Source organism: Lycium ferocissimum, chromosome 10 (assembly GCF_029784015.1).
Source record: "Lycium ferocissimum isolate CSIRO_LF1 chromosome 10, AGI_CSIRO_Lferr_CH_V1, whole genome shotgun sequence".
Taxonomy (NCBI): Eukaryota; Viridiplantae; Streptophyta; class Magnoliopsida; order Solanales; family Solanaceae; genus Lycium; species Lycium ferocissimum.
The window spans coordinates 12585424-12612800 of NC_081351.1; the positions used below are offsets into that span (position 1 = coordinate 12585424).

The 27377-nt window shown below is 36.0% G+C and overlaps 2 protein-coding genes and 1 non-coding gene across 4 annotated transcripts; all 3 read left to right on the plus strand.

The window, feature by feature from the left end:
- The first annotated feature begins 1060 nt into the window (after positions 1-1060).
- LOC132032493 (protein DGS1, mitochondrial) lies at positions 1061-15008 on the plus strand. The gene is made up of 15 exons (XM_059422118.1): positions 1061-1067; positions 3150-3374; positions 5359-5473; positions 5563-5766; positions 7173-7310; positions 7420-7581; positions 7910-8104; positions 9873-9973; positions 10788-10877; positions 12502-12574; positions 12651-12679; positions 12781-12904; positions 13936-14046; positions 14339-14439; positions 14529-15008. The coding sequence occupies exons 2-15, from the start codon at positions 3151-3153 to the stop codon at positions 14644-14646; spliced, it is 1785 nt and encodes a 594-aa protein (XP_059278101.1). The 5' UTR covers positions 1061-1067; position 3150; the 3' UTR covers positions 14647-15008.
- A 4457-nt stretch (positions 15009-19465) lies between these two features.
- TRNAA-UGC (transfer RNA alanine (anticodon UGC)) lies at positions 19466-19538 on the plus strand. The gene has a single exon. It is a non-coding gene; the product is annotated as a tRNA-Ala (tRNA).
- Positions 19539-23224: 3686 nt separating this feature from the next.
- Positions 23225-26387, plus strand: LOC132032490 (G2/mitotic-specific cyclin S13-7-like). 2 transcript variants are annotated; one of them, XM_059422115.1, is made up of 7 exons: positions 23225-23499; positions 24452-24633; positions 24739-24945; positions 25023-25148; positions 25241-25489; positions 25590-25751; positions 25840-26387. In XM_059422115.1, exons 1-7 carry the CDS (start codon positions 23448-23450, stop codon positions 26182-26184), a joined length of 1323 nt encoding a protein of 440 aa, XP_059278098.1. In that variant the 5' UTR covers positions 23225-23447; the 3' UTR covers positions 26185-26387. The 2 variants fall into 2 exon arrangements, with proteins under 2 accessions (XP_059278098.1, XP_059278097.1); XM_059422114.1 differs by having other exon boundaries at positions 23226-23499; positions 24449-24633.
- Positions 26388-27377: the final 990 nt, after the last annotated feature.

Below are 27377 nucleotides of genomic sequence, written 5' to 3' on the forward strand. Positions count from 1 at the left end.
TTCTGCAATCAAATATTACACTGAGAATTGAATTGTAATTACGTTATAACAAACAAATAAATCTTTATAATTATTATACTATGTACTTACTAGTAATTGTTTACCCCCAAATCCCTAATTCATAGTAACAATTGATTTTATTCCAAGGCTTAAAGACAAGCATATTAAGGTCGACCAAACCATGAAATAAATGATGCTAACTTACTAAGTTGAAATAGATATAAATGATGCTAACTTATTTGATATGCAAGTAACAACATCAAATAAGACAAAGTAAGTCATGTTTATTGAGATAACTCTGGGATTGTTGACTAGCAACGAATCCGGGTTACAATGGCAATAAGAGCTTGAGAGCTAGAGGACAATAATGGAGTGAAAGTGTAATAAATAGTGTTCAATGATGAGAAATCAGATGGGATATAAGTTGGGGAAGGGACACTTTTATAATCTAACCCTAAGCAACGTTTGTATCACACATCCCACTTTGGTGATCAGTATCTGCACATCTCAACGTCCTATACGTTGTTTAGATTCTTCAAGAGTGAAACATGGATTCTTCAGGCTTGGTTACAACTTACAACAGAGACTTTTCCTAACCGGTCACTCCCTTACGTACCTCCGAACTCTGGCGGGCTCGCATCATGACTCCGGATCTTCAACAGGTTTGGCCAATTAGCCCGGACTGGTCCGTAAGTCAAGATCAGAGTTGTCCATTGCTGAATCATGTCCGATCTGTCTCTATCTTTCACGTGTCAACTTCTGCTTTGTACATCGGCTAGATTTACCCCATACAGTAATTACACCGCAATTCAGACACGCTTTAAAAAAAAAGACTTTTACACTATACAACCTCCCATATAATAGCCGCTAAATGTATATTTTAAAAAAATAATATACAAAAGGAATCTTTAATTCCAAAAAATTTAAAAGAAATGAAAGAAAAGTATATATCAATTTGTTTTGAATTTCAGATTTCCTAACGTAAATAAAAGAGAAAACTACTCGTAAAGAATCAAATTGTCTTTCTTTTTTGTAACATTCCGTTATAATTTTTGATCACCGGCGTTGGTCAACTCTGTGAACTCACCGATGGATTCTTCGTTGGAAAACACCGATGACGAGGCCAAAGTGTATAGGAAAATTCGCTCATACTCTGTCAAATTCTAGTATAGTTTAAGATATCGTCCCACAGAGATTGGAACCACCTAGGCTACAGATGCGTACTGTCTTGGGTACTATTTGAGAGAATCAAATTGATGAAAGGAGAGGTTTTGAAATTATAAAATACTTAAAATAAAATAAACAACTTATTAGAAAATTTAAAAAGAAAAGAATTGGGAGTCGTTGAATCCACTTGGTACAATTATAATAAAATCCCATTCTATTAAATTTCACAAAAGAATAGAAAAACTTATGTGACTTGATTTGTGTTATGAGGAATAAAGATCTCTTGCGATTAGCCCTTAAAATCACTAAACTTATTTGAGACAATCCTCGCGAGAATTAGAACCGAAAGAAATAAGATAGAGACCCCTCAAATCATTAAACTTATTTGAGTCAATCCCTCCGTGAGAATTATGACCAAAAGAAATAAGATAACAATTTTAAACCAACAAAATTATTTAAATTAATCCCTCCGTGAGAATTAGGACTAAAAGAAATAATATTGAGGTTCTTGAATCGATAAATTAACTTGAATTAATCCCTCCGTGAGAATTAGGATTAAAAGAAGTAAGATCAAAGATTTGAATATCAAGACATGAAAAAATTAAAGTAAAGATACTATTATAACATCATACCAAGTTTCTTCAACTATCCCAACAAAAAGAAACTACTCCATTAAGGAGTATGTGAGAAAGAAATTAAAAATAAAATACTACTCTTACAAATATAAAATAAAAAGAAGAGAAATAGAGCAAAGACTATTTCTTATGTCTTTCTCATGATTGGATTCTATATTTTCTAAGCAAAGTGATGCCTCTATTTATAGGAAATATAGTGTCTCCCCTTACGAATGCATTTCTTGAAGTAGTGCTCACATCCGTGACCTTATTTGACGGGTGTGAGTATGAAAGCGGTGTCACACGTGATTTCAACACTTGACGGGTGTGAGTATGAAAGTGATGGTCATACCCGTGGACTTCAACACTTGATGGGTGTGAGTATGAAAGTGGTGGTCACATCCGTGAATTATACAACTTCTTTCTTGATGCCAATACTTGACGGGTGTGAAGATGAAAGTGGTGGTCACACCCGTGGATTTCAACACTTGACGGGTGTGAGTATGAAAGTGGCGGTTACACCCGTGGATTTTACAACTTCTCCCAATGTTGTCTTTATGTAATTTCCACATGTGAAATTTCACGGTTGTGAACATGGACTTGTGGTTGCACCCATGAAATATTTCCTTATCTCTTTGGCATTTGCTTATTTTTCATTCTTCCAAGATATTCTTTTTCCTGCAAGATTCAATCAGAAAATATGCGAGAATAAGATATAAATATTCATGTTTTATTTTAAAACTTATTTTTTGACGTATAAAATTACATGAATAATTTTCACCCATTAACCGACAAGGGCCTAAAACCTGCTATATCCATCTACCTTTGAAGATTTATTAAATCGAATTTCCAGTTACTTTCTGGCAGCTTCCTACTCGAATTTTCTCAATACGGTTTTCAATTTCAAGAGTCAACTTGACTAATCTTTAAAGCTAAATTGGATTAGATCAAACTTAATATACTACATTTAAAATTTAGATATTCAAAAATTACACGAAAAGCACTGATCCCTCTGTCTCAATTTATATAGCACTACTTGACTTGCCACAAAGTTTAAAAAAGGAATGAAGATTTTTGAAATTGTGGCTCAAAATAAAAATTAAATATCTGTGTGATTATAAAACATTTTATTAAGATTGAGTTCTTTCTTGGACAGACTTAAAAAAAAAAAAATATGCCATGTAATAATAAATGATAAAGGTGAAAAAACTAAACAAACTAATAAAAATCTACTTGGGGAAGAAGGAATAAAAATCAAATTGTTTTGAATTTCAGTATTTCCTAACGTAAATAAAAGAGAAAACTAGTAGTTGAAAAGAATCAAGTTGTCTTTCATATTTTCCGATCACCGGCGTTGATCAACTCGCCGATGGATACTCCACCGGAAAACGCCGCCGGCGAGGGCCTAAAACCTAGTATCTCCGTCTACACTGACAACTTACTAAATCGAATTTCCAGTTACTTTCCGGACTCGAATTTCCTCAATAGGATTTCCAATTTGTACCGTGGAAACAGCTCAGGAACCACTAAACGACGTCGTAGAAAGACTTGTCTTCCACTTCCATTCCCTTCATCCTCACCTGAATCTACTACGTAAGTACTCTGAAATCTCTAAAATTAACATTTTATATGACTATGGATGTGTTTGGTATGAAGGAAAATGTTTCATGAAAAATAAGTGGGTTTCTTACCTGAAACGACAGAATTTTTAAAGGCAGAGAAAGTTCATTGCAGAAGATCCAATGGAAGGTCTTTACTTCATTAAGTTTTTGGTGTAAAGAACAATATGTAGAAGAGGAAGTTCAGTTAGTGGACTTTTTAGGATTACTGTAAGTATTTCTCTTTCAGTAAAGTGTAAATTTTTGGAGGTGGCCAGCATACCCTTATAGATAAATATTATTTGGGGGGGGGGGGGGGGGGTGAAGATGAGGTTGCGTTCGAATGTGGGGAGGAGACATATCAATGTGGGATGCCATTTGTGGAACTTGTTTTCCCTACTTTCGTTAGAGAAGTCATTTTCCTCATTTTTGAAGAACTTATTTTCCTAGAGAAAATGTTTTTTAGGAAAATAAGTGAATTTCTTACTTATTTTCTTGTGTTCAGTACGTAAGTAAAAAATATTATCCTATAAATGTTTGTATATAATATAGACAAATACTATGGGGTGGAGGTGGGGTGGTGGGTGGGAGTGAGGGTGGGGGTAGGTGATGGCAGAGCCGAATCTATGATTTTAGAACATGGGTGCACTGCTAAAAGAAAAAGAAAGGAAAAAGTATATTAAGTGGGAATTTTTTTTTTTTTTTGATTAAGCACCGGGTGTCCGAGTCTCTTTGAGCCCCGACTAATCCCGGGGGTGCACAGGCCCTCGGCAAGGAGTTTCCCGCAAGTGCACCACGGGTATATTAAGTGGGAATTTATCCCTAATCCTCTGGTTAAATAACTCAACATTCAACCAAGTGAACCATTTAACCATCTTGTAGCATGAGTGCCAGTAGATAATACTATACCAATTTCAGAAAATGTATACATAAAATACCTAATTTTACGGAGAGACCATGGGTTTACGTGCCCCAAATTTCGCCTATAAATTCGTCCCTGGGTGGTGGGATGAGGTGAGTTCGAGAGGGTGGGAAGGAGACAATCAATGTGGAATTCCACATGTGGGACTTGTTTTCCCTACTTTCATTATGGAAGCCAGTTTTCTCATTTTTAAGGAACTTGTTTTCCTAAAGAAAATGTTTTATTGACCAACCGAACATGAGAAAATTGAAAAATGAAAAATGTTTTGTTTTCCTCCATACCGAACACACCTTATATATGCATTATCCATTCCCCATACTCGAATTTTCGTAAAAAGTACTCCCTCCGTCCCAATTTACGTGGCACCTCTCACTTGTTGGGAATCAAATTGACTAATTTTTGAAGCTAAATTGGATTAGATCAAACTTAATATATTAAAACCAAAATTTACCCCCTCCATCCCAATTGAAGTGTTAGTTTGACTAGGCACAAAGTAAGAAATAAAGAGAGAATTTTGAATCTTGAGGTCCTAAATTAAAGATGTGTATGATGTACTAAAATGTCCTTTGAATCTTGTGGTTATAAACTTGCCATATAGGATATTGGTATTGTCAACTTACTAAATATAGAAAGAGGTACTCTTTTTGGGACAGACCAAAAAGAAAGTAAGACACTTAAATTGGAATGTAGGGAGTAGTACTTATAAAAGGGTAAAATAGGTAAAAATGGTTGATTATCACTTGATTTACCAAACTGGAAAAGTAAAAGTGGATGGCTATTTTTAGTATAGCGGACAAGTAAAAGTAGACGGAGGGAGTAAAACTAAAATTTAAATATTCAAAAACTACACGAAAAGTACTATAAGTTGTATTTTTTCTCATGTCAATATGATGAAAAATATATTATAAAATGTCGGTCAAAGTGTACATAGTTTGAATCTAGAAAAACGGAAAGTGCCAGTTAAATTGAGACAAAGGGACGATACCTTTAGTTGTGATGGATAGTCTTAGAGGACATTTTGTTCATAAGAAAAATTTCTAAGCTAACTTAGATGCAGGGTTGTTTGTGAGGCATCTAGAATTGTTGGTGTCTTGGAGGACATTATGCAGTGCACCTTTCTAAATTTGCATTACATCCAGAAGAACTTAGAATATTGGCAAACTAAAGCACAGGTTAGCTATTTTAGTTATTTCGAAACTATATTTACAATCTGTTTTCAGCCAGAGTTCAAGTTAAATTTGTTATGTATGTACTATTTCAGGGATCAAATACTCAAAAAGCATACTTCATGATATGTCAGAGAGGACCAAATGCATTTTTCAATGGCTCAGTTCAACTGATAAGCGATTGTGTTGGTGAAGGTTCTGGAGTGCAGCATACATATTGTTTGGCATCTTCATATATATCCGAGAGGATAACTTTCTTAAGTGGCTTAAGATATCATTTGGCTACATTTTTGGCACAGGTTAGTTGCTATTGCCTTAGTACATGTGACAATTAATCATGTAACATTATTTGGCAGTTTTATTTCATCAGTCTTTTCTTTGATGCTATAATAATGTTTCCACTGCTGTTTTCTCATTCCGTACTGGTTCCTGTACATCTATATTATTTTGTATGAATGAAAACGAAAATTGGAAGAGTTGTTTAGATACCTTAAGAGTTGCTGGGCTTCTAACCAAGAGGATAAGAATTGAAGCATTTCAAGTTTAGGCTTCAGTTGGATACTGCAATTCATCCAACAGGATCCTTCAATTGTGATTCTTCTATTTGGCTTACTCGACTTTTGGCACTGCAGTTCCTTATCAGTTCATATCCCATGGTTCGTACCAAATTACTTTGCTTTACATTTTGTTTTCTTCTATAGTGGCAATTTTCCTATGAGATGACTTCATCAATTTCTCATAACCTTATATCAGTTAATATCTCTACATTCAGAACTTTCCCGTAAAAGATGTCTCGCTTTCGGGAAAAAAAATGATTTGTTCTTAATCACTTTTCATAAGCTTTTAAGGTGGCTATGATTGGAAGGAGTTTTCTCTTGCAAGTTAAAAACCCTAATAGTATGTGCACCATAGGTTGGGCACTTCACTTAGCTTCGATGGCACTTTAGTGCAGCACCAAAGTGCTAGGACACACATCTCTGTGCCCACGGGCTCTGCCTTTAGGACGGCAATAATAAATAATATATAGTTAGTAAAACAAAGCAGTGTATTAATCTTCACAACAAAAAAAAAAAGCGCTGTATTTGTTCTCAAGGAAACATTATGGCAAATATGTTGGCGATTTAGAATCGGAAACCAGAAATTTAATATAAGAAAAGTAATCACTAATCTGAATTAGAAACTTAAAGGTTATCTTTTTATTTTTTAAATCAGGAAAACTTAAAGGTGTATCTTTACTTGTGCATCAGAAATTTAAATGGTTGTTGTTGTTGTGTTGCACTTAAAGCTCCAACAAACATGTGGCGCTTATCTTCGCTTTTCGCTTTTTATAACACTGCTTTCATGGACCATATTTTTCATTCTTGAGAAGCGTCCCTACTAATTTAATGAGATCAAGCAATTAGTGAAGAGCACAATTGTATGAAGCTAAATCTTATAACTGGGCAAGTTGATTGGTTGAATATACAGATTACTAGAAAGCAAAGAATTTTAGTTTTGGCAACGACACAACTTTCTACATTGTTCGCGTATTCCCTTCTTTGTTTGGCTTATCAAGTTAAGATCTTACTTTGCAGTTTGGACGTTCTTGGAAGAAATGATCCCTCTAAGGAGTAATTTAATGTTGCATAGGTTGATGATTTAGGTATATTCTGATTGTTTTATGGTAATAAACGCTCAATTCATGTATTTCCTGGCATATGTATAGATCTACATGAAGGTTGACAAAGCTGGTGAGGAATTAGTTAAGGATCCTGAGAAGTCATTATCATCATTATTGGTTGATATGAATGGTTTATTTCTGAAATTGGAGGCATCAATTGGCCATTTCCATGCAGTGCGCCAGGTGAGGGAAATTTTATAGAAGTCACCGAAAATGTCTGAAAACGACTGTTTTTCTAGCTACATGTTTGTCAATTTTGGTTTTTGATGTTGTCCATTGATTTATTCTGCAGCAAAGCTCTTCTGTTGATGAAAGCTATTCTTTTCCATTGATATTTGAGAAACTTCCAGAAGTTAATCAGGAAGGGTCTCAATGGACTGATTGTGAGATTAGAGATGCTATCAATTTGATCTACCAAAATATGGACAGATTGAACACATATTTAGCTGCCATTGTAAGAGTTCCCTACTGATTTGTAATGTGATAGCTTTACCTTTTCTATCTTCAAGCTGTGGTCATCTTTTTATCTTTAGCATATGGATTTAGTTTCATCGTTATCAAATTATCAACTCACCAGTGAATTGCTAACCTGAATGGGGATGCTGTATAACATAACTGTCATGCCATGACAATATGACATTAGTTGTCAACTGAGATCTCGATAGCTGAAGTGTACATGAGTGTGCATGTTGTAGGAATACAACACAAAGTTACATTATCTAAATATTTTTGTACTTTGACTCTTCTTTTGAGGACAGTTTGTTTGCCATTAATTTTTTAAGGTTACAATTCACCGGAAACCCAGAAGAGTTACTCGATACTGGATACCTTATACCTGTGGGATTATTGGCATCTCTATCTGTTCATTATGGTTACTTCGCCATAGCAGTTTAGTAGGAAGCTCTGACATCGACAATTGGGTCCGTGAAGCAAAGGACTCAACAGTTAGCTTCTGGAATGACCATGTAGAGCAACCGGTAAGCTGCCCCTAGTTATTATATTTGCCTTCAGATCCTATCTGTAATGGTTGAAGTTGAATACTATTTCCTGAGTTCCTACTTGACTTTGCTTATTATGGTTTATTCTATCGACACTCAAATGTCCTCAGGAGATTTTCCTATATTCTCATGCTCCACGTGTGCAATCCTCCTTAAATGGTTTCCAATTGTTTTACTGCAAATTAATTATGAGGATTATTATTTCATCTTTAAGATTGTGGAATATGCTAAGGAATTTTAAGGAGTTACAGTTGAAGTAGGAAATGATTTTCAAGATATCGGAATGATAAAACATTTGCATTTATTACTTTATCAAAAGAAAAGATAAAGCATTAGCATTTTAATAGAATAATAGTTGACTGATTCAACATCACCATGGGGTCATGTTATATCTCATACGTGGGGTCAGGATTTAAGTTTCTTGTGTAAAACCTTAAAAGTATTGCCATGATGCTAGACTGAGAATCTATCAAGCTAGTCTGATTGGAAGAGTTATATGAATCTCCCATGGTTGGTTGCTCATTTTTTATCTTTGTATCTAAGTGGACTTTTCCTTGTATTTTTAAACCATCCATGAATAAGACGAGAGTTGGAAATGTATGATATTGAAGGCCTTAAGTGAATAATAGAAGTGTTTCCTTTTAACAGCTTAAGCTTTTAGATGAGATAGTCATTTCTACCTGGTAGTAGAATAGCTAGAGGTCCTGGGTTTAAGTCTTATTGTCACCCATCAATAAAAATACTCCACGTGCTTGATCCAAGAAAAAGAATCAGGCCCTGACTTGGGGGACGCTTTGAAACCTGAAATAAATAAAAAGAGTGTCCTTCTCTAATAGTTTAAGCTTTTAAATGAGGTGATCACTCATTTCTACTGATGACAACCAAAATATGAAAACATTTTTATTTGCACAAATACTTAGGATAATTTTTTTTGAAACTGGTGTGTGTGTGTGTGTATATATATATATACATAAGTGGACAGAACAGTGCATGGGCTGTACTGAAGTCTGAAACCATATTTACAAATGGACTCAAGAAACAAAACTGATCTACCTCTATATTGAATCCAGAACATCAATAATTGAATCAGTATCATCCCAAGTATATCTGTTTAGTGTCCACACCAAAAACAAAAGTGCAAAAGACAATTCAATTTGATCTTTTGCGCGTAATTCTCTGTATCTTCAAAGCATCTTGAATTTCTCTCCTTCCAAATTGTCCACTCTAATGAGAGCATAAATGCTTGATTTGATTATTAATTTCGCATTAGTCTGTAAACTTTTGGACTATATTGATTCCTTTCTTGCTGGTGCCAATTGCCAGGTCAAGTTATGATTAAAAAAAAAATGTCATCTCGTAGATTCTTAACATTGTACATGACTATTTCACTTGGAGAATTTCCGCTCCTTGCCTTTTCTATTTTTGTTTGTCTCATCAGACTTGCTATGAAATACTTCTTTCGCTGGTGTTCGACTGATATATTTCCATCTTGCATTTTAGTTCTCATTTATCTTTTGAGAATGTATTTTTTTTTTTTTATTTATATAAAAGATAATATATTTTGCCTTATTTTATGATCCTTCCATTCTTGCTGGACTTTTGAAATGACGAAGCTGTTAATCTGTTTCTATGTTTTGTCCGTTTTTGCTGACATGAGTTGGTTCATCAGGTTTAGTTAAGGTTTTGGCGCTAAACTTCCCTGATCATTATGGGTAAATATTAATGTTGTATGTCTTGTTTTCACCAGCTCCTCCAGATTAGAGACGATCTTTTCTACACATTTAGGAAAAGGCAGAAGGGCGCAATGGAACCTGAAGAAGTGCAGTTAACTGCTGACTCTCTGCACAGGTTAATTCATTGAACTATAGCTTATTGACTTATTGTGCACAATGTGCAAACGCAGATTGGTCACAAGATACAGTTGTATGCTTTCATAATGAGTCTCTTTTATTATACTTGTAATTCAATCTTTAATTCTTAAAAAAGTACTGATAAGTTAGTAGGCTTCTTTTATAAGCCATTTACACCTTGGGTTTGGACTGTTTTTTCTGCTCACAACTCTTAGCAAACGGGGAGAAGAAGTTTTAGGTTGAACAAGCTCTTTCAAACATTTTCTTAAGAAGCTATATGTGTATATACTCTATAGAGTAGTAGTTACTAAAGCATGAGTGCATGTGTAGTCTTAATCATATATATGCACTAGCATTATGGAGAGAGGAAGAGCGAGAAGGAGAGGGAGAGGAGGCAGTGAGAGAGGGAGGGAGGGAGCGAGAGGGAGTGAGAGAGAGTTATATACACATATAGCTTTATGGATGTCTGAGAAATTGTCCAGAGTGTTCACTAATCAAATTTCTTTTACTTAGTAATCTTTGCCATTCCTCTGTGATAAATGTGTGTCCAGTTTGTTGTGGCAAAAAGCGATGTGTATTCTATTTGCGTTTCCTTTCAAAAAAAATTGTAGAATATTCTGTGTGGTCCTTGTCAAAAAACACCCGCCTGCTTCGTGGTCAATTTGATGCTCTAGGGGTGCTTGTTGTCTTTCACTATTTTAATGAAGTGTATCATGCATGCTATTTACCATCTTATCTTCTTTTCTTAAGTGCAAAAAGTGTAGGCATTTAGTGCTATGGGATAAACCAGTTACTATGTTCATGTTTTGCAGAATGCTGGAAGCTTTCACTGAGCAGACGAAGGGTGAGAAGCCTCCAGTGAATCCAACGGACCAGGAAATGCTTGAAATAGTAATGATGAGGTGTGGCTTCCTTCTGGTTCTGCTTGTTGCTTATTTAATATTTAGGATTGTATGATAATACTCATTGTACAGGATGTTATTTGCCTTCCGCTGCACGATATGGTTGTAACCTAATAAATTCAACTTTCACCCTTGTTATTTTCTAGATTTTTAAGAAAATACATGCATGCTTTATTTTGATCCTTTTGGATGCTATGAGACACTTGCTATTCAGGTCTTGAATGGCTTGTATTCAGATGTATTTTGTTTTCTACGTTTTTGGGATGAAGTACTACAGGTTTGGAAAGAGATACAGATCAGAATGAGTAACAGAATATTTGCTGTTGAGAAGATATAATTAAGTAAATGGGAGAATAGCACTTTTGATCCTTCAGTGATTGTTAAATTCTGATACGGATCCTTGTGATATGACTGAGCACATTTAACCCTTAATTAGTTAAAATGTGTGTTTTTGATGTGATGTAAAACTACATCAAGTTGGTGCAAGTATGTACAAGCGAAGACTCAATCCCTATTATAAATGCTGGGGAACTGTGGAGCCCTAAAAACTTTGCATGTCATATACTTTTAACTATTTGCACCAAAAGGCCAAAAAGTACAAGCACTCGTATTTTAGCTTGTGTGTTTGTTCTGCCTTTCCTTCAAAGCACCTGTAGTTTCTCCCCCACCAAATTACCCAACAAATGCACAACGGGATGGTAGACCACTGGCTCTTGATGTCTTTCTCCAGCATCCTTCCAAGCTACTTAACTGATTTTGGGATTACTCACACCACCCTAAATGGGTTACGAAACATATCCCCGATCTGTTTGGTCACTTGACACTGCAGAAGGAGGCAATTTACATCCTCTGCTTCTTTCTCACACAGAAAGCACCTACTACGAATGCTGAACTCTTATCTGCCTCATTTTTTTCTATGAAACTGAAAATCTGTCAAAGATAATGTACTACTTGTTGTTGCATAAGGAGAAAAAAAATGCACATAAGTAATTTTTTTGTTATTAAAAAAAAAAAGAAATACTTATGTGCTCTTTCTTTCGTTGATAAAGTACTTTATGCACTTTAAAGGAGGCACACTTACCTTAAAAAAAGCGGCATGCATAATTTTGATATTATATAGTTTATTCAATGGTTCTCATCCTCTTCCAGAAGCATTATCTATGCAACTTCGTTATAATGGTAGTGCTTCTTATGTTCCAAGAATTTGTCTGTGCTGCTTGCCTGCTCACCAATTACAGGTTATATTGTGGAGATATATGAGGTTTTCAATTTTGACAAACTGCAGGATGATTTTTTTGAATGATTTGAACCTTTTGGGTATGATGGCTGGATGGACCAGCTATTTGTCATCTCTAGTTAACTGACTAGAGTCTCTGATGTAATGACAGAATTTTTAACTTTCAACTTTCGCTTACCGTTTCAAATAATTTTGTTTGCTTTCCTGTTATTCATTGTATGTTTAACCAAGCAATTATGCATGTCTTTTGCATAGTTGGAATATATGCTTAACAGACCATGTTTGAAGCAGAATAATTTTTTGCTGACATTGCTGGCAGTTGGGTCCACTGTACAACTAGGTGTGTGCTTTTATGTCTCTGTTAAGTAAGCTTACTTTTCACTTTAGGTACGAGAAGGAGCTGATGCATCCAATTCAAAATCTTTTTTCTGGGGAGCTTTCTCGTGCCCTTCTTATCCAGGTAATATACTCCATTCTGTTGCAGACTTGCAGTCAATTCTAGTTTTGGCATGTAACAATTTTTTTCTGCGTTACAGGTTCAGAAGCTGAAGCTTGACATTGAAGAGTGAGTGAGAGCAACTGATACTCTTGTCCTGAAGTTAGAACTTCTGAGAGTTAAAGGCATTTCTTGTTTTTTTTTCTCTGATTTTCATATTTTTAAAACAGGGCTATGCTGGAGCTGGATAAAATTCTTAGGGCCAATGAAATCAATTTTGCTATTTTAGCTGCTTTGCCCGCTTTCTTCCTCTCCCTCTTTGTGATCATGTTGGTGCGCGCTTGGTTTAAACAGGTAGAGTGGCTTGTTTTTGTTTTGTGTGTATGTAGGGCATAGCTATTTATACATGACTTCCATCCAAGAATTGATCTCACAACAGCATGATGAATATTTAATAATCCATTGAATCCCCCGCGCGTCTCCTTTTTCTTGAGGTCATATTCAGAAAATTGATCAGGAATAAGGCAGATCGGTGCAGCATCACAACTTTGAAGCCATTATCACTAGAGAAACATATAAGAAGGAAAATGAATTGTTAGAAGCCTGAAGGATTAAAAAAGCTGAATTTTTGCAGCGTACATATTATTCCATTGAAAATAATTGTAAAAGGGATCAGAAATTTGTCGCATGAGAGACAAAGAGAAGGAACTCTGGGGAGAGCGGGAGCAGGGTTCTATTCCATTGCTCAAGCGTGCTACTTTGTGTAAGGACCTTCTCTTCTACCCACTCTAAGTTCACACAGTTCTTGAAGCCTCTGCTTTTGATGAGCTTTGCCTGTTGGTTCGGCTGCTACTACTTATTCTGTTATCCTGTTTGTTGTAAGAATGTTGAAGGAAAGGCTGGTCATAAATTCAGAGAATAGACTGAGTATTGGAGTATGGGAGGAGATAAGGGAAACTACTTCTGATGTCATCAAAGAAGAAGATTGGAAGGACTTTCCTTGAGAAAGAGATTGGAGTGAAAGAGTTTTCTGATGAGGGAGGCTTGTTGTGCAATTCACAGGAATAGTTTCTATGATATTACACAATGATGAATTCTTCATAATTGTACGCAATTGTTAGATTTTACTGGATTGGGCACTTTCCATTCCATTTCAAACCTAAAAAGTGGACTCAACTGTGGCTCGGAATAGCTTTAGCGGATATTTTCTTCGTTTCTCTTTTATCCTAATGCTATTGACATGAGGAGGTGATTATCAGTTGAAACTACCAATAAAGGAAATAACATTTACTGGTTGAGATATTTGATGGTTAATATAGGTCTCTCAAGAGTCTTGCCATGCTATGCGAAATCATATAACGCCATTAAATTTTGAATGCAATCAGGATAAGAAAGCAGAAGGCAGGGGAAGGGTTGCCCGAATTCAACGACGACTGCTAATTGTGGAAGTAGAGAGAAAGATTATGCAATTAGAAAGCTGCCAAGATCAAGGACAAGTAAGGCCCTTTGAACTTTATCAGCACCTTTATTAAATTTTTGTACAATAGTATTTGCACCTTTGAGAATCTCATATTTCTTCCACTATCATACAATCCAATTTCATCTGGTAAATTAGAAGCATTTACTCATTCCCATTGTCCCTAACAGTAATGCCATAAATATCTTTTGCTCTCCAACAAGTTTGTTAGACAGATACTTGGTGCTTGCATGTAATGCTGCCATAGCTTGGAGTTGAGTTCTTTTTGGTTTTCCTATTCCCTTCTTTCTTCTTTTCCCCAAACTCTTCAGGAAAAAGATGCTCAATGCATGTTGGGGTTGGCATTATATTATCTGGATCGCTTGTACTGTGCTGTGGAAGGACATGCAAGGGCGACTGGTGAATGGATAAGGTTTGTCCTCTTAGTATGAGACCTCTCGCAGATTTTGAATAGTATACTTTCTGAATATGTGCTCATATATGACACGTGCGTGTGTGTAGTTTGAGGCAGGATATCATTGATTTGGCGAAGCCAGATATTCAAACTGCCCATAAACTCAGGATTACATCACGGATGGAACGGGTATATGACTGCTTGCTTCCATTACCAAAAAGATAGTAGTTTTGCAGTCTTCACATTTACTGTTTCATTCAAACAACTTTAAATTTTTTATAAGTAGGGGACGATGCCCCCTTTCACTCTCCACCCTTGTCTTTTGTTTTCCGGGGTGAGATTTTGTCCTAAGCATTTGCTGCTCGTTACAATGTGCACGAGATATGAATTGTAAAACTCGAGAGAACCAAGCTCCCATTCCCCAGCAAAGAATCGGTAAATACACCCGTTTGGGACTTGTTTGTTCTTCTGCAATGACTTGTCATTTGACGGGCCTTTTGAAATAATATGTGAATTTTTCATTGGCTTCGAAGTAAAGATATCACCAGTACTGGGTCACTGCATTCATCTGGCAATATTTTTGCAAATTGCTCTTTGTAGCTTTGCTCAAAGTTATTTTTCTGGTTCGTCATACCCTTTCTCAACAATTTCCCATGTGCCGTAAGATTGCAACAATTATCATAGTTCTCTATCTTTTTTTCTTTCTTTTTTTTTTTTAAAAAAAAATAAAACCAGAAGTGTAGAGCTAGTCATATTTAAAATACTATGGCTTTGAATACCATAAAGAAGGGACTCTATTTTGGTGCTTGTTTCAATTGCTCCGAGTTGACTACCATTGCCATGAACCCAAACTCAAAAACAATAATGCACCTATTACTTTGTACTTATGGATAAACACTACGGACCAACTTATTCATGCGTGTTGTTACGGGCTTCCTTCATTGTGTCTTGGTGCCCGTAACCCCTGCGCGCCCCGAGCGGGCCAAGCGAGTGTCAGCCGCGCGGGTGAAGTGCGCAGATGAGTGTCAGCCGCACAGGCAGCGTCAACCGTGCGGGCGACGTGCGTTGACAATGGGCTCCGACGGGCGGGAGCCAACAAACATCTAGATATGTTGCATTGCATATCCTACGAGTGCCAAGGAAGTTTAGCAAGGATCTGGGATGAGCCCACGGGCTGTCGGCGGACGAGCGGCCACGTGCGAGCTTGAGTGTCAATCCCGTGTGTTTCCGAGCTATGGATGGAATCTTGGGATTTAGGGTGAGAGGACCCTTCCTAGGATGTTAAGGAATGTGCTTACCAAGTTTGGTATCATTTGAAGATCGTTTACCTATGGGCTTGACTTAGCCAAGAAGCAGTGTCAGTGCTGAAGCTTCCGAAGGCTATATCTCGTTCCACGAGTATGGGGATGAGATGAAACTTCATGGAGGAGTGAAGGAAGTCAAGAGGAAGAATTAGGAACAGACGGTGCCTCATTTGGAGTTCGGATCAATGAGAAAGGCCCATCATGTTCTCGGGCAAAAGGATGTCAAGTGGATAAACTTGGGTTTATTTCTTTAAAGTATATATAAGGGGGCAACAGGTATCTCAGGCTCAGCCAGCCTCCCCCATGCGTGCTACCATCAAGCCGTACCAAGTGAGCAACCTTGAGGGGCAACCTCAAGGTCCTGCCTAGGCATCTCCAAAGCGTGCCCTAGGTACCCATACGAGTTACGCAACTCTATGGGCGGCGCTCGGCCTCCAGGCCAGCGTTGGGCGCACAACGAGGGTCGGAGGCTTGGCGTATGGACCGACTATGCCCTGCGGGCTATCCTTGGGAATGAAAAAGCCCTCCGTGCCGATTGAACACTCGAGGCACTTCTCTTAAAAGTCTCGTGTGTTGACTTGTGAGCTTGGCTTAGGTTCAGCCTTGCGAGCAAGGGTCCGTTGGCCTAGACGTGCAGTCGTAGGGCGACGCTGCACCCTACAGGATGCGAGTATATCGCGAGGGCTATGCTTGGCAATGCCATCCCATAGGCATGTTGCAAAGGACGTACATTACAAAGGCCAAGGACTTAAGAGTTGCCCTACTCGGGCAAAGCACAGGCCACGTGCACAGGCACAAGGCAAGTGTCAAGATTAAGGATTGGACTGTGCACGCGCAAGCAATGCTTAGCGCCAGGTGAGGGATTGTCCTGTCCGTAGCTAACCCCGGGTGTTGATACGCTCAAATTACACCTTTAATTAGCGTAAAGCAGACGATGTCAAATATAGTGACCCAACAAGCTTGGGGTCGAATCCCCACAGGGAATATGTTAGTAAACTCGTAGAATGCTTAATTTAGGTCTAATGTCTTAATCCGATGATTTTGGTAAAAGTTGATTGTTTATGACTAATAGCTAACTAATTACTTTGGGTTGTAATTTATGATAAAGGAAACCAAGGTTGTGTTCCCTTTAGATAAAGTGTATGATCATGGGTATTGTTCTCGATATACTTCTAATGGATCGCTTGTATGGATGCACTTAACCTCTACATGAATCTAGACTATTTTCTAATAAGAAAAGATTATTTCTTTGTATGCTTTTTCCAAAGATAAGAAAGTATGCATGAAGAACGGTTAATTATGCCAAATAAATTCCTCTTATTCCTAAGTGAACTTATTAAACAAGGTGTAAACCCTTGAGTTCTTGCTATGTGTTCTTACCAAACCCTAGTTATTTTCCCAAATAAACCCAAGTTTATGGCATTAGCTAATGTTTGCAACCACTAACCATATGATGAAAACGAAGAACAAATAAACCCTAACAATCCATTATGCGTATATCACTAACAATTCCCAATCACAAAACACCCATCATTGGGTTCACAACCCAAGTAAGGAAATTTAGCTACTCATAGAAGAAGAAGAACAATAAGAAATAATTGAGATCATAATGCTTACGACTGATTGCTTGGAATTGAAGAGAAATTAATTGCAATTGTCTTTAATCCCAAAAGACTTCAAAAACTATGAGTATTTAGTGCTAAATAAATAAGAACTGAAATCTGGTGTATATCCTCTTACAAGAAACCTATATCAAGTATTTATAGGAGCCTAAGTCGTGAGAAATAAAAAGAAAAAATTGCCCGTCGGGTTCATTCTGCGGACCGTAGAACCATTATGCAGACCGTCAAATTGCTGCCCTTCAACCGTCAAACAGTCTCCTGCACTTTTCTACGCTACTCTTTGACGGACCGTCAAATGTTTTGCGGTCCGTATAATTGTTCCGCAGGATGGATCCTCTGTGAACTGCTCACTGTGACCGTTCTACGGTAAATTTGACGTTCCGTAGAAAGTTCTGCGGGCCGTCTAATTGCTCCATCAAGCTGCCTTTTTCAGTGACTTGTTATTTTCTCCACTTCTTTCCGCATTTTCACAAACTTCTCCAACTTTTTCCATCAAAACACTTAATACCTGAAATACAATAAAAACCACATAAAAACGACACGAACTTGCTTGAAAACTAGTAAAACTCTTCGCCAAAACCGTCACATGTGCCGAAAATTACTCGGCACATCAGGTGTGCGTGCGGACAAGACCCAACATATGAAACATGCCACAAGGGCATGCTAGTAAGGCAAGGCCGAGGCCATGACACCGAACCGGCGACACCGCTGAAGCTAAGCCTCTGAGGAGTGCTTCGCCATAGGCACAGGGTCGTGCCAGGAATCCTGGGACAATCATTAGGCTGGCTCGTAGTCCGCCTGAACTACGGGCGCCGCACGGGCCATTAGTGTGCCGCTGACACTAAGAAGGAGGCGGCCCGTGACAGTATCGATGCATAAATAGTACTAGTAGAATTTTGTTAAGTATGTCTAGTTTAGTAAATTATGATATTGGTCTTTATAATATTTGATTAGGTACATTTAACCTTCAATTACCACCAAAGGATGTGGTGCAGTGGATGGGACTGCTCCACCCTTAACCAGAGGTCTCGGGTTCAAGCCCTGGGTATGGAAAAATTCTTGGTAGGGAGCGCTTTCCCCCGAATGGGACCCTATGCGGCGCGAATCCGGATATAGTCTGGCTCCAATGCGGGTACCGGACACCAAGTGGAAAACCAAAAAAAAAAAAAACCTTCAATTAAATAAAACTTGTATTTTGGTCCTTTTATATGAAATACATGATATTTAGACCTTTTTTAAAACTATATTCCCTTAAATATGGAATAACAATAAAAAATTAGCATATCACATCGCTAATTGGATGATTTAGCACTTAATAATTCTTTAAATTTTTTAAGATTCACGTTCTGAGGAATCAAAAATGTATATATCAATCAATTGAAAGTTAAGTATCCTTAACACGGAATTGAAAGAACTAAAATCAATTTTTTAAATATTTGGAGGAGTAAAAGTACTAAATTTCGTGCATTTTCTTCACATCCCTGTCCCTTCCCTAAAGGTGAAGGAGGTTTTCGAAGATACTATTATTCATGTGTTTCATCGTTGAGATGATGACTCTTAGTCTCTTACTAAAAGATAAGTTAGATTTTTTTTTTGTAATTTTAAAAAATAGTTATTAATAAAATAATGTATGGAGAAAAGTTCGTTCAAAGAAAATGAAGTAGAAGCAATCTCCTTGCAAATGTGTGTATGCCTATATGTACTTGTAATTTATTTGCGATGCGCGATGATAGCTAAAGAATTTCTTAATTAGAATTTCGCAATAAATAATAGAGCTATACAAATTCAACAATTTTTTAGATATCCATTAAATTATAAAAAGATGGATAAGTACCTAGAGGGATGCTGAAATTACTCTTAAAGTAGATTAATGCAAAGTATATCTTCAAATTAACTCAATTATTAGGAAAACTTCTGAACCTAATACAAATGCACAGCAGATAGCTAAGTTTTATAATAACATGTCGAATATTAATCAACCTTAGTCTAATATGGGAGAAGAACTGAGACTATTTAAACTGCCTAATTTATTTACTCGCAGTAAATTAATCAGGAATGATAAATTTCTTTTATACGCCCGTTTATTTATAATACCCTGTATAATCCCAATTAACAACAGGGGATGTAGCTCAAATGGTAGAGCGCTCGCTTTGCATGCGAGAGGCACGGGGTTCGATCCCCCGCATCTCCATCTTCCTTTTCCTAATTTATTTTTAATGATTTAATCTAAATAACATTTCTGTTCACAAAGGTAACATAAATGGCATTTATCATTTACAAATCGATATTTGTTTTACAATTTGGTCCATTTCAACTCCTTCTAAAGTTCGAAAATAAAAAAAAGAATTATCTGAATTTTAATTTGAAATAGATAATTTGAAGTGTGAAAAATTGGCTTGAGGAGTGTTTTAAGTGAAATAACGATTTCCGCTCACAAAATTTTATTTTATTTTTTAAGTGAAACTCATGTCCAAGTCGAATTATACTTTGAAAATAAACACTAACTAAATGATATGTTAACAAGTTTGTTTAGAATTTAGACTAAGATTATTTAGTTGTTTTTATTAGTATTTTGATTGAATCATTTTTATTAATTATGATTAGAGGCGGATTCATGATTTAAATTTTATGGTTCAATTTTAAGATTATTAACATTGAACTCATTAAAGTTTTAAACTTATGGGTTCATATATCTATTATTTATTGCAATTTTAGTACACGTTTATACATAAATTTATGGTCCGGAAAATTAGGGGTTCAATTGAACTCATACCATAATGCTACATACACCTCTGATTATAATTAGTTATTCTAATTTGTCATAGATGAATATATTTCAATATTCAGATATTCTAATACTTAAAATTAATGTTTCTTTACGCTTTCGCCAATTCAGAATAAATATTACTTCTAATGTTTTTAACAGAAGTGCTACTAATATCAAAAGGAAACCGTTATTTCAATTTATACACATGAAAAGTTGTAATAGAGCCACTTCTGCTCTTCAATATATTTTCCTTAACTAGAAGACCTTTTCCTTGACTATAGGAGGAGGATAACTTTAATAAGTCTAAATAAATATTTTGATTCAAGTTATATACATAAATAGTTTAAAGGGTTTTTACACTATCACGCCTTTAACATACTCTTAACATATTATTTACTTTATTTTATTGGTTACAAAATCATACTTGTTGTACAAAATTACTTTTTATTGTTTAAATTTTGCATACCGATAGTATATGATGAAAGAAAACGACTTCTAAATCTGCAATAAAAAAGTTGAGTCTTATTTCCTATTTACAAGAATCAAATGGTGAAAAAGTAAACACCCCCTTACGTGCATTAAGCGACGGCAGCTCAAACGTTTTTTTTTTCATTATTAAGTCAAATTGACCTACAATAACAACTGGTATTTATAGCAAGCTTAATATGATAAGTTGAAAAATATAATTATGCCACCTCCACATCTACTTCTTCTTTGACTTAGGCTGCTTCATGCTTTTCACATACATGAGAGAGAGGATTGCTATAAGTGTTTCATATTCCGCCACCGTATTGGAGCAGGATGAATGAAATGAAGGCTTGCCTCCGGGGTGCTTTGCGATAAGAAGGTGTCGCCCAGGCTGAAAGGTAAGTTTTACAAAGTGATGGTTAGACCAACATTGTTGTATGGGGTAGAATGTTGGCCAGTCAAGAACGTTCACGTTCAGAAGATGAAAGTAGCGGAGATGCAGATGCTCAGATGGATGTGTGGTCATACTAGGAGAGATATGATTAGGAATGAAGATATACAGGACAAGATCGGAGTGGCCTCCGTGGCGGATAAGATGAGGGAAGTGAGACTGAGATGGTTGAGGCATGTAAGGAAGAGGTGTGAGGATGCTCCAGTCAGGAGATGTGACAGATTGGGGGTCGCATGAGTTAGGAGAGGTAGAGGTAGGCCAAAGAAGAACTGGCGGAGGTGATTAGACAGGACATGGCACAACTTCAGTTGACTGAGGACGTGAACTTAGATAGGAAGATTTGAAGGTCGAGGATTAGGATAAAAGGTTAGTAGGTAGTTGAGTTTGTAGCGATGTGTGAGACAGAGGTGGGGGGCTAGCCTTCCCATCTCCTCCTCTCCTTTCCTTAGTAGTATTATTTGGTATCGTGTAGAACATTACCCTTATGTGTGTATTATTATGTGTTGCTCCATGGTATCTTGATATATTGTTGTCTTATTTCTCTTGCAATCATAAATTGACTTTGTTTCTTTTGAGTGCTATGTCTATCGGAAAAAATGCCTTCTCTACCCCATAAAGGTAGAGGTAAGGTCTGCGTACATCTTACCCTCCCAAAACCCACTTGTGAAATTACACTGGGTATGTCGTTGTTACGTTGTTGTTTCATATTCCGCCAAAGAACCTATTCATGCTTGCTTGACTACCACAAACAAGCATGTTTGACTCCCACTAATTGGCATAGAACCCTTAGGAAACAGCTGCTCACAGAACAATGCAACTAAAAAAGGAATTTCTCCACAGTCAAGCTTGAAAGAAAAAGTCAATTAAGACAAATTCGTAGCTATCTCTTGCAGGCCTATTCTTTAGATCGTTCCACTCGTTTAGGGATACTTATACAGTCTAATAATAATAAAATAAAATAAAAACACAAAGAAAAGAAGTGTGGCTCCCTAAACTATTGATCCCTATATCTTAATTAATCGGAAGAGTCAGTTGTTATCTCGCACTCAAGAGAAGAAGTCAACTTTTTCAAAAGCAAGGCGTCATCACTCCAGTCACTTACTCCTGTGTCCCAAAAAGATTATCCTCCTTTTCTTTTTAGTCTGTCTCAAAAAAAAAAAATTCTATATTTAGAAACAATTTAACTTTATGAGATGATTTACAGCCACACAAATATTCAAGGCTTATTTTGAACTACACATTTCAAAAGTCTTCCTTTATTTCTTAAACTTTGTGCCAAATCAAAAGAGGACAATTTTTTTTGGATGGAGGAAGTATATAATTTTTTATGTAATAACATTCCTTTTGAATGCTTATGCTGCAATCTTTATAGCAATAGCGCATCAAAAAAAAAAAAATCGATCAAAAAACGGAAAAGAAAGACCCGACTTTGATTAATCCAACATGGGCTAAATGAGCCCTAGTAGTTTACCAAATAAATTAAGTTCTCGGACATTCCCAATCCACCGAGCGAAACCATTAGTTTCTTGGTCACGGCCAGCTAAGTGTAATGTTTTAAAAATTGCCATATGCTACATCCAGTTAAATTGCACTATTTGTATAAACAAATTCACTATTAGAGTAAAAAAGAAAAAAACTATACATTATCAGTGTACATAACTTAAACTCTGAAAAGTCAACTACAATATGCTACAATCAATCCAAATAAACAGAAAATTGATTTTGTGATTCATTTTAAATATCATTTTAGTAATATGATCCTTTTCACGATAGATAAATATAAAAATAATATAATATATCTGTAAATAAAACGCATGAAATATTTTTAGCGTCATCAATAATAACTAAATATAAGAGACAATTTCCTTTATGGATACTAAATGAGCCCAAATAGTATAAAAGTTATATAAATTCAAAATCTAAATAAGAACCTATTTTCCCCAAAGGAAACTATAAATGCCTATAATAATTTTACCAAACGGTAACATCCCAATATCTTCTCACATAAGCTCACTCCCTTCCAACGGCTAGTTAAAAAAAAAACACCCTTTATACAACTAAAACAAATCTCAACCGTTCAATTAATTCCCATCTAACGGTCCTCATTCAAAAGCACAAGAATATGACCGTTAAAGTTAAAAGAAAAAACGCTCCTTTCCTCCATTTTTGCTGCTTATAAATGCCAAATAGTATCACCAAAACTCTCTTTTCTTAACTCAACAAATCTGTGAAAAAACTTGAAAATCCAAAGAAAAAGAGAAGAAAGAAAGATTGAAATAGTGGCGACCGATAATAGAGAAGAAGGAGAGGGAGGAGAGGGTCGTCTCCATTCGTTTTTATCGTCGATTTTAACGAGTCTTGGTGGAGTGTTTGGACAGAATTATTATCAAGAACAAGAAGAAGAAGAGACTGAAATGGATAATAATAATAATAAAGGTGTTGTTGTTCATCATAATTTACCAAGAGGTTAGAATTAAATTATGAGTTTACATACTGTTTTTCATTTAATTGCCACCCTTTTTTCCATTTTTTCACTGAATTTCAATTGTATCTCATGTGGGGTTTTTTTTTTTTTGACACGAATAAAATGATCTTTTGTGTGTGATTGTGTAATGGGTTTCTTGAAATATCTAGTATCTGAATGAAATTGTAGATTATTGTTATATAATTTTTTTTCTTTATTTGAGTTTCAACTGAATATCTGTTTTTGGGTTTTAGAATGAAAAAAATACCTTCTCGGCTTTTTTTTTTTTTTTTTTTTTTTTTCAATTGAATTTGACTGTTTTTTTTTTCACAAAAAAAAAAAAAAAGATCTTTTCTGTGTTCTTGTAGTGGGGTTCTTGAAATATTTGGTATCGAAATGAAATTGGCATGATAGATTGTTGTTATTGATTTTTATTTTTTTGATGGGTGAAATTTTGTTTTCAAATAATCAAGAATTTTTGGTTTGTGATTATAGTGTGTTTTCTCGAAATATTTAGCATTGGAATAAAATAATAGGCATGATAAATTATTGTTTCTTTTGATTGGGTAAGTTTTTTCAGAGATTTTTTTTGTTAGTGTGCTTCATTTAATATCGGAATTGGGCATGATAGATTATTATTTTTTTACTTTTGACTTAGTTTCTCAATTGAATTTCTTTTGGCTTTTGGTTGATGTAAATTGTTCCTACTGTTGTTGTTGTAAAGAAAAAAGGTTGTGTTCTAACAGTGGGTTTCTTGAATTAGTACATAGGAATCATATAACTGACCTCAGTTAATTTAGGATCAAACTGTTAATTCATTGATTGGTTTCTTGAGATGGTGAGTGGTGTTTTTTAATATCATGTTTATGGATTTTATACTGATGAACATCAATTACTGATTTGACATTGATGATGTTAATTGATTGACTAATTGAGAATTCTAATCTATAGGAGAAATGGGAGGGAAACAGAAAGTTGGACAAGCCGTTGGAAAAAATAGGCGTGTGCTCGGAGACATTGGCAACCTCGTGACTGCTCCTGCTGTCGAAGGAAAGCCTAAAATGCAGATTACTCGTCCTGCTACTAGGAGCTTTTGTGCACAGTTGCTAGCTAATGCACAAGCAGAGAAGAACAAGGTAAAAAAAATTGCCTAACAATTGAAAGTAAATGTTACTAGCTTTATGAAACTTTAAAGGTTCTTGAAATGGTGCATATAATTTGTATTTTCTTTTTTTCTGTAGAAATCACTTGCAGAAGTTGTCAATAAAGGTGGTCAAATAAAGGTACCAGCCAAGAAGAAGGCATCAGATAACCTTGCAAATGAAACTGTTATTGTTATAAGCCCTGATAAGGAGGAAGTGAAGACTATTGAGGAAAGCCCATTGAGCAGAAGAAAGACAAAGAAAACTGGAAAGACACTCACTTCTACCCTTACTGCAAGAAGCAAGGTTATTATATTTGGATTGTCCCCTCTTTAGATTACTATAAGCAATATCTAGATTCTGAAAAATTTGTTCTTTCTCAGGCTGCTTGTGGACTTTCCAACAGACCAAAGAATGAGATCGATGACATTGATGCTGCGGATGCTGATAATCATTTGGCAGCTGTGGAGTATGTTGAGGATATTTACAATTTCTACAAGCTCACTGAGGTATATATGGTGACTCTTTTTTTCTTGTTCTCTTCTGTTTGTGTTCCATTTTTAGAATATTGCTGATTCTGATAATCACTTGTCTAATTCAGGATGAAGGTCGAGTGAACGACTACATGAATTTTCAACCAGAGTTGAATCATAAGATGAGAGCCATTCTTGTGGACTGGTTAATAGAAGTTCATAGGAAGTTTGAGCTAATGCCTGAGAGCCTTTACCTTGCAATTAACATACTGGACCGTTTCCTATCGGTCAAGACGGTTCCCAGGAGGGAACTTCAGTTAGTTGGTATTAGCTCGATGCTAATCGCTTGCAAGTATGAAGAGATTTGGGCACCAGAGGTATATTATTATGCACATTTCAGATTTGGCCTTCAAACCTGTTGCTAGTCTGTTGTGTGCCAGATGGAATTCAGATTTTTTATTTTCTTGATATCTGCAGGTCAATGATTTCATTCATATATCAGACAATGCATATGCCAGAGAGTCTATACTTCAGATGGAGAAAGCAATTCTTGGGAAGCTAGAATGGTATCTGACAGTTCCAACACCATATGTGTTTCTGGTTAGGTACATTAAAGCTTCAACACCAAATGATCAGGAGGTATTAATTCATTTTGGTTCATCATTAGGCATGAATTTTCCTGGTGTATTGGCTATTATTAACTAAGTAACTCATTCTGCTGATGTAGATGGAGAATATGGCTTTCTTCTTTGCTGAACTTGGTCTGATGAACTATCAGACCACAATAGCATGCTGTCCATCAATGCTGGCTGCATCATCCGTTTACGGTGCTCGTAGCACTCTCAACAAAAGTCCTCTATGGACTCAAACTCTGCAGCACCATACTGGATACTCAGAAGAACAGTTGATGGAATGCACAAAGCAATTGGTTGGCTATCACTTAGGTGCTGCAGAAAATAAGCTGAAGGCGATTTACAGGAAGTTCTCTAGCCCAGATAGAGGTGCTGTTGCTCTATTCCCACCAGCAAGAAATCTTTCACCAACTACTACTACTACTACATCTTCTTGCTGATTTGTTTCTTTTTAGTTTGGCAAGGTTTCGAGATCATGTTACTGTTGTGATCTCTTTAGCTTTTAGAGTACTGGTGTGATTTTGGCTTTTGGAGTGTGAAACTTTAGAAGAAACTATGGTTTATGATTTTACCTACTAGTGAAGTCATGTAAATCCTCATGTTCTTTTGTTAATACAATTAATTGATTCATTCTTTTATTGTACATTCTTTTGTGTGTTTGCTCATGTTTTCTCCCTTATGGTGGAAGGAGTTGAAATGGTACATTGCGCTTCTGTTGTAACATGAAAGCAAATTCTAGTTTGGTCTGTTTCGAGATCATGTTACTGTTGTTAATACAATTAACTGATTCATTCTTTTATTGTACAATTAGTACTTTCTTTTGTGTGTTTGCTCATGTTTTCTCCCTTATGGTGGAAGGAGTTGAAATGGTACATTGCGCTTCTGTTGTAACATGAAAGCAAATTCTAGTTTGGTCTGTTTCGAGATCATGTTACTGTTGTGATCTCTCTTTAGCTTTTTAGTTTGGCAGCACCGAGATCAACTGTTGTATTATATCAACTACAGAAAATGTTTATCACTAGTGAAGTCATGTAAATCCTCATGTTCTTTTGTTAATACAATTAATTGATTATTCTTTTATCAACTTCTTAGAAAATGATCTGTTGTAACATGAAAGCAAATTCGAGTTTCCAACCAACAAAATGATTAGTTTTCACATAAACTGCAATTTTCGCCAAAATTGTTTTGCTAAAACGAATTATAAAACAAACTTGAAATCACCTAGTCTTTTTCAAAAACTACACAACGAGACGTAGAGTTCCTCAAAAAAGGAAGTAGGACTTCAAAGTCAGTGCAACTAGTCGGTCTGAAAATGTCAAATCCTGAATTTCATAGGGCGAACTTGGTCAGATGCGTGCAGAACAGGGGCCTCGACAACTCTTGCAAATCTACAATATATTTTCATTCCTAGCCAAAGAGACAATGGCTACTATTCAGGTAAAGAACATCAACCTAATATGCACTATATCCCACCCAGTTTAAATTAAAGAAAGACGCTCATTTTCTTGACGGTGAACAGCTCTTATTCCCACATTGGAAGGATCAAATCTCAAATCCAAATTCACAACATTTCCAGAAAGCAAAAGATTCCAACAAGAACAACATTACTGAAGAGATTTATTTAATATAGACA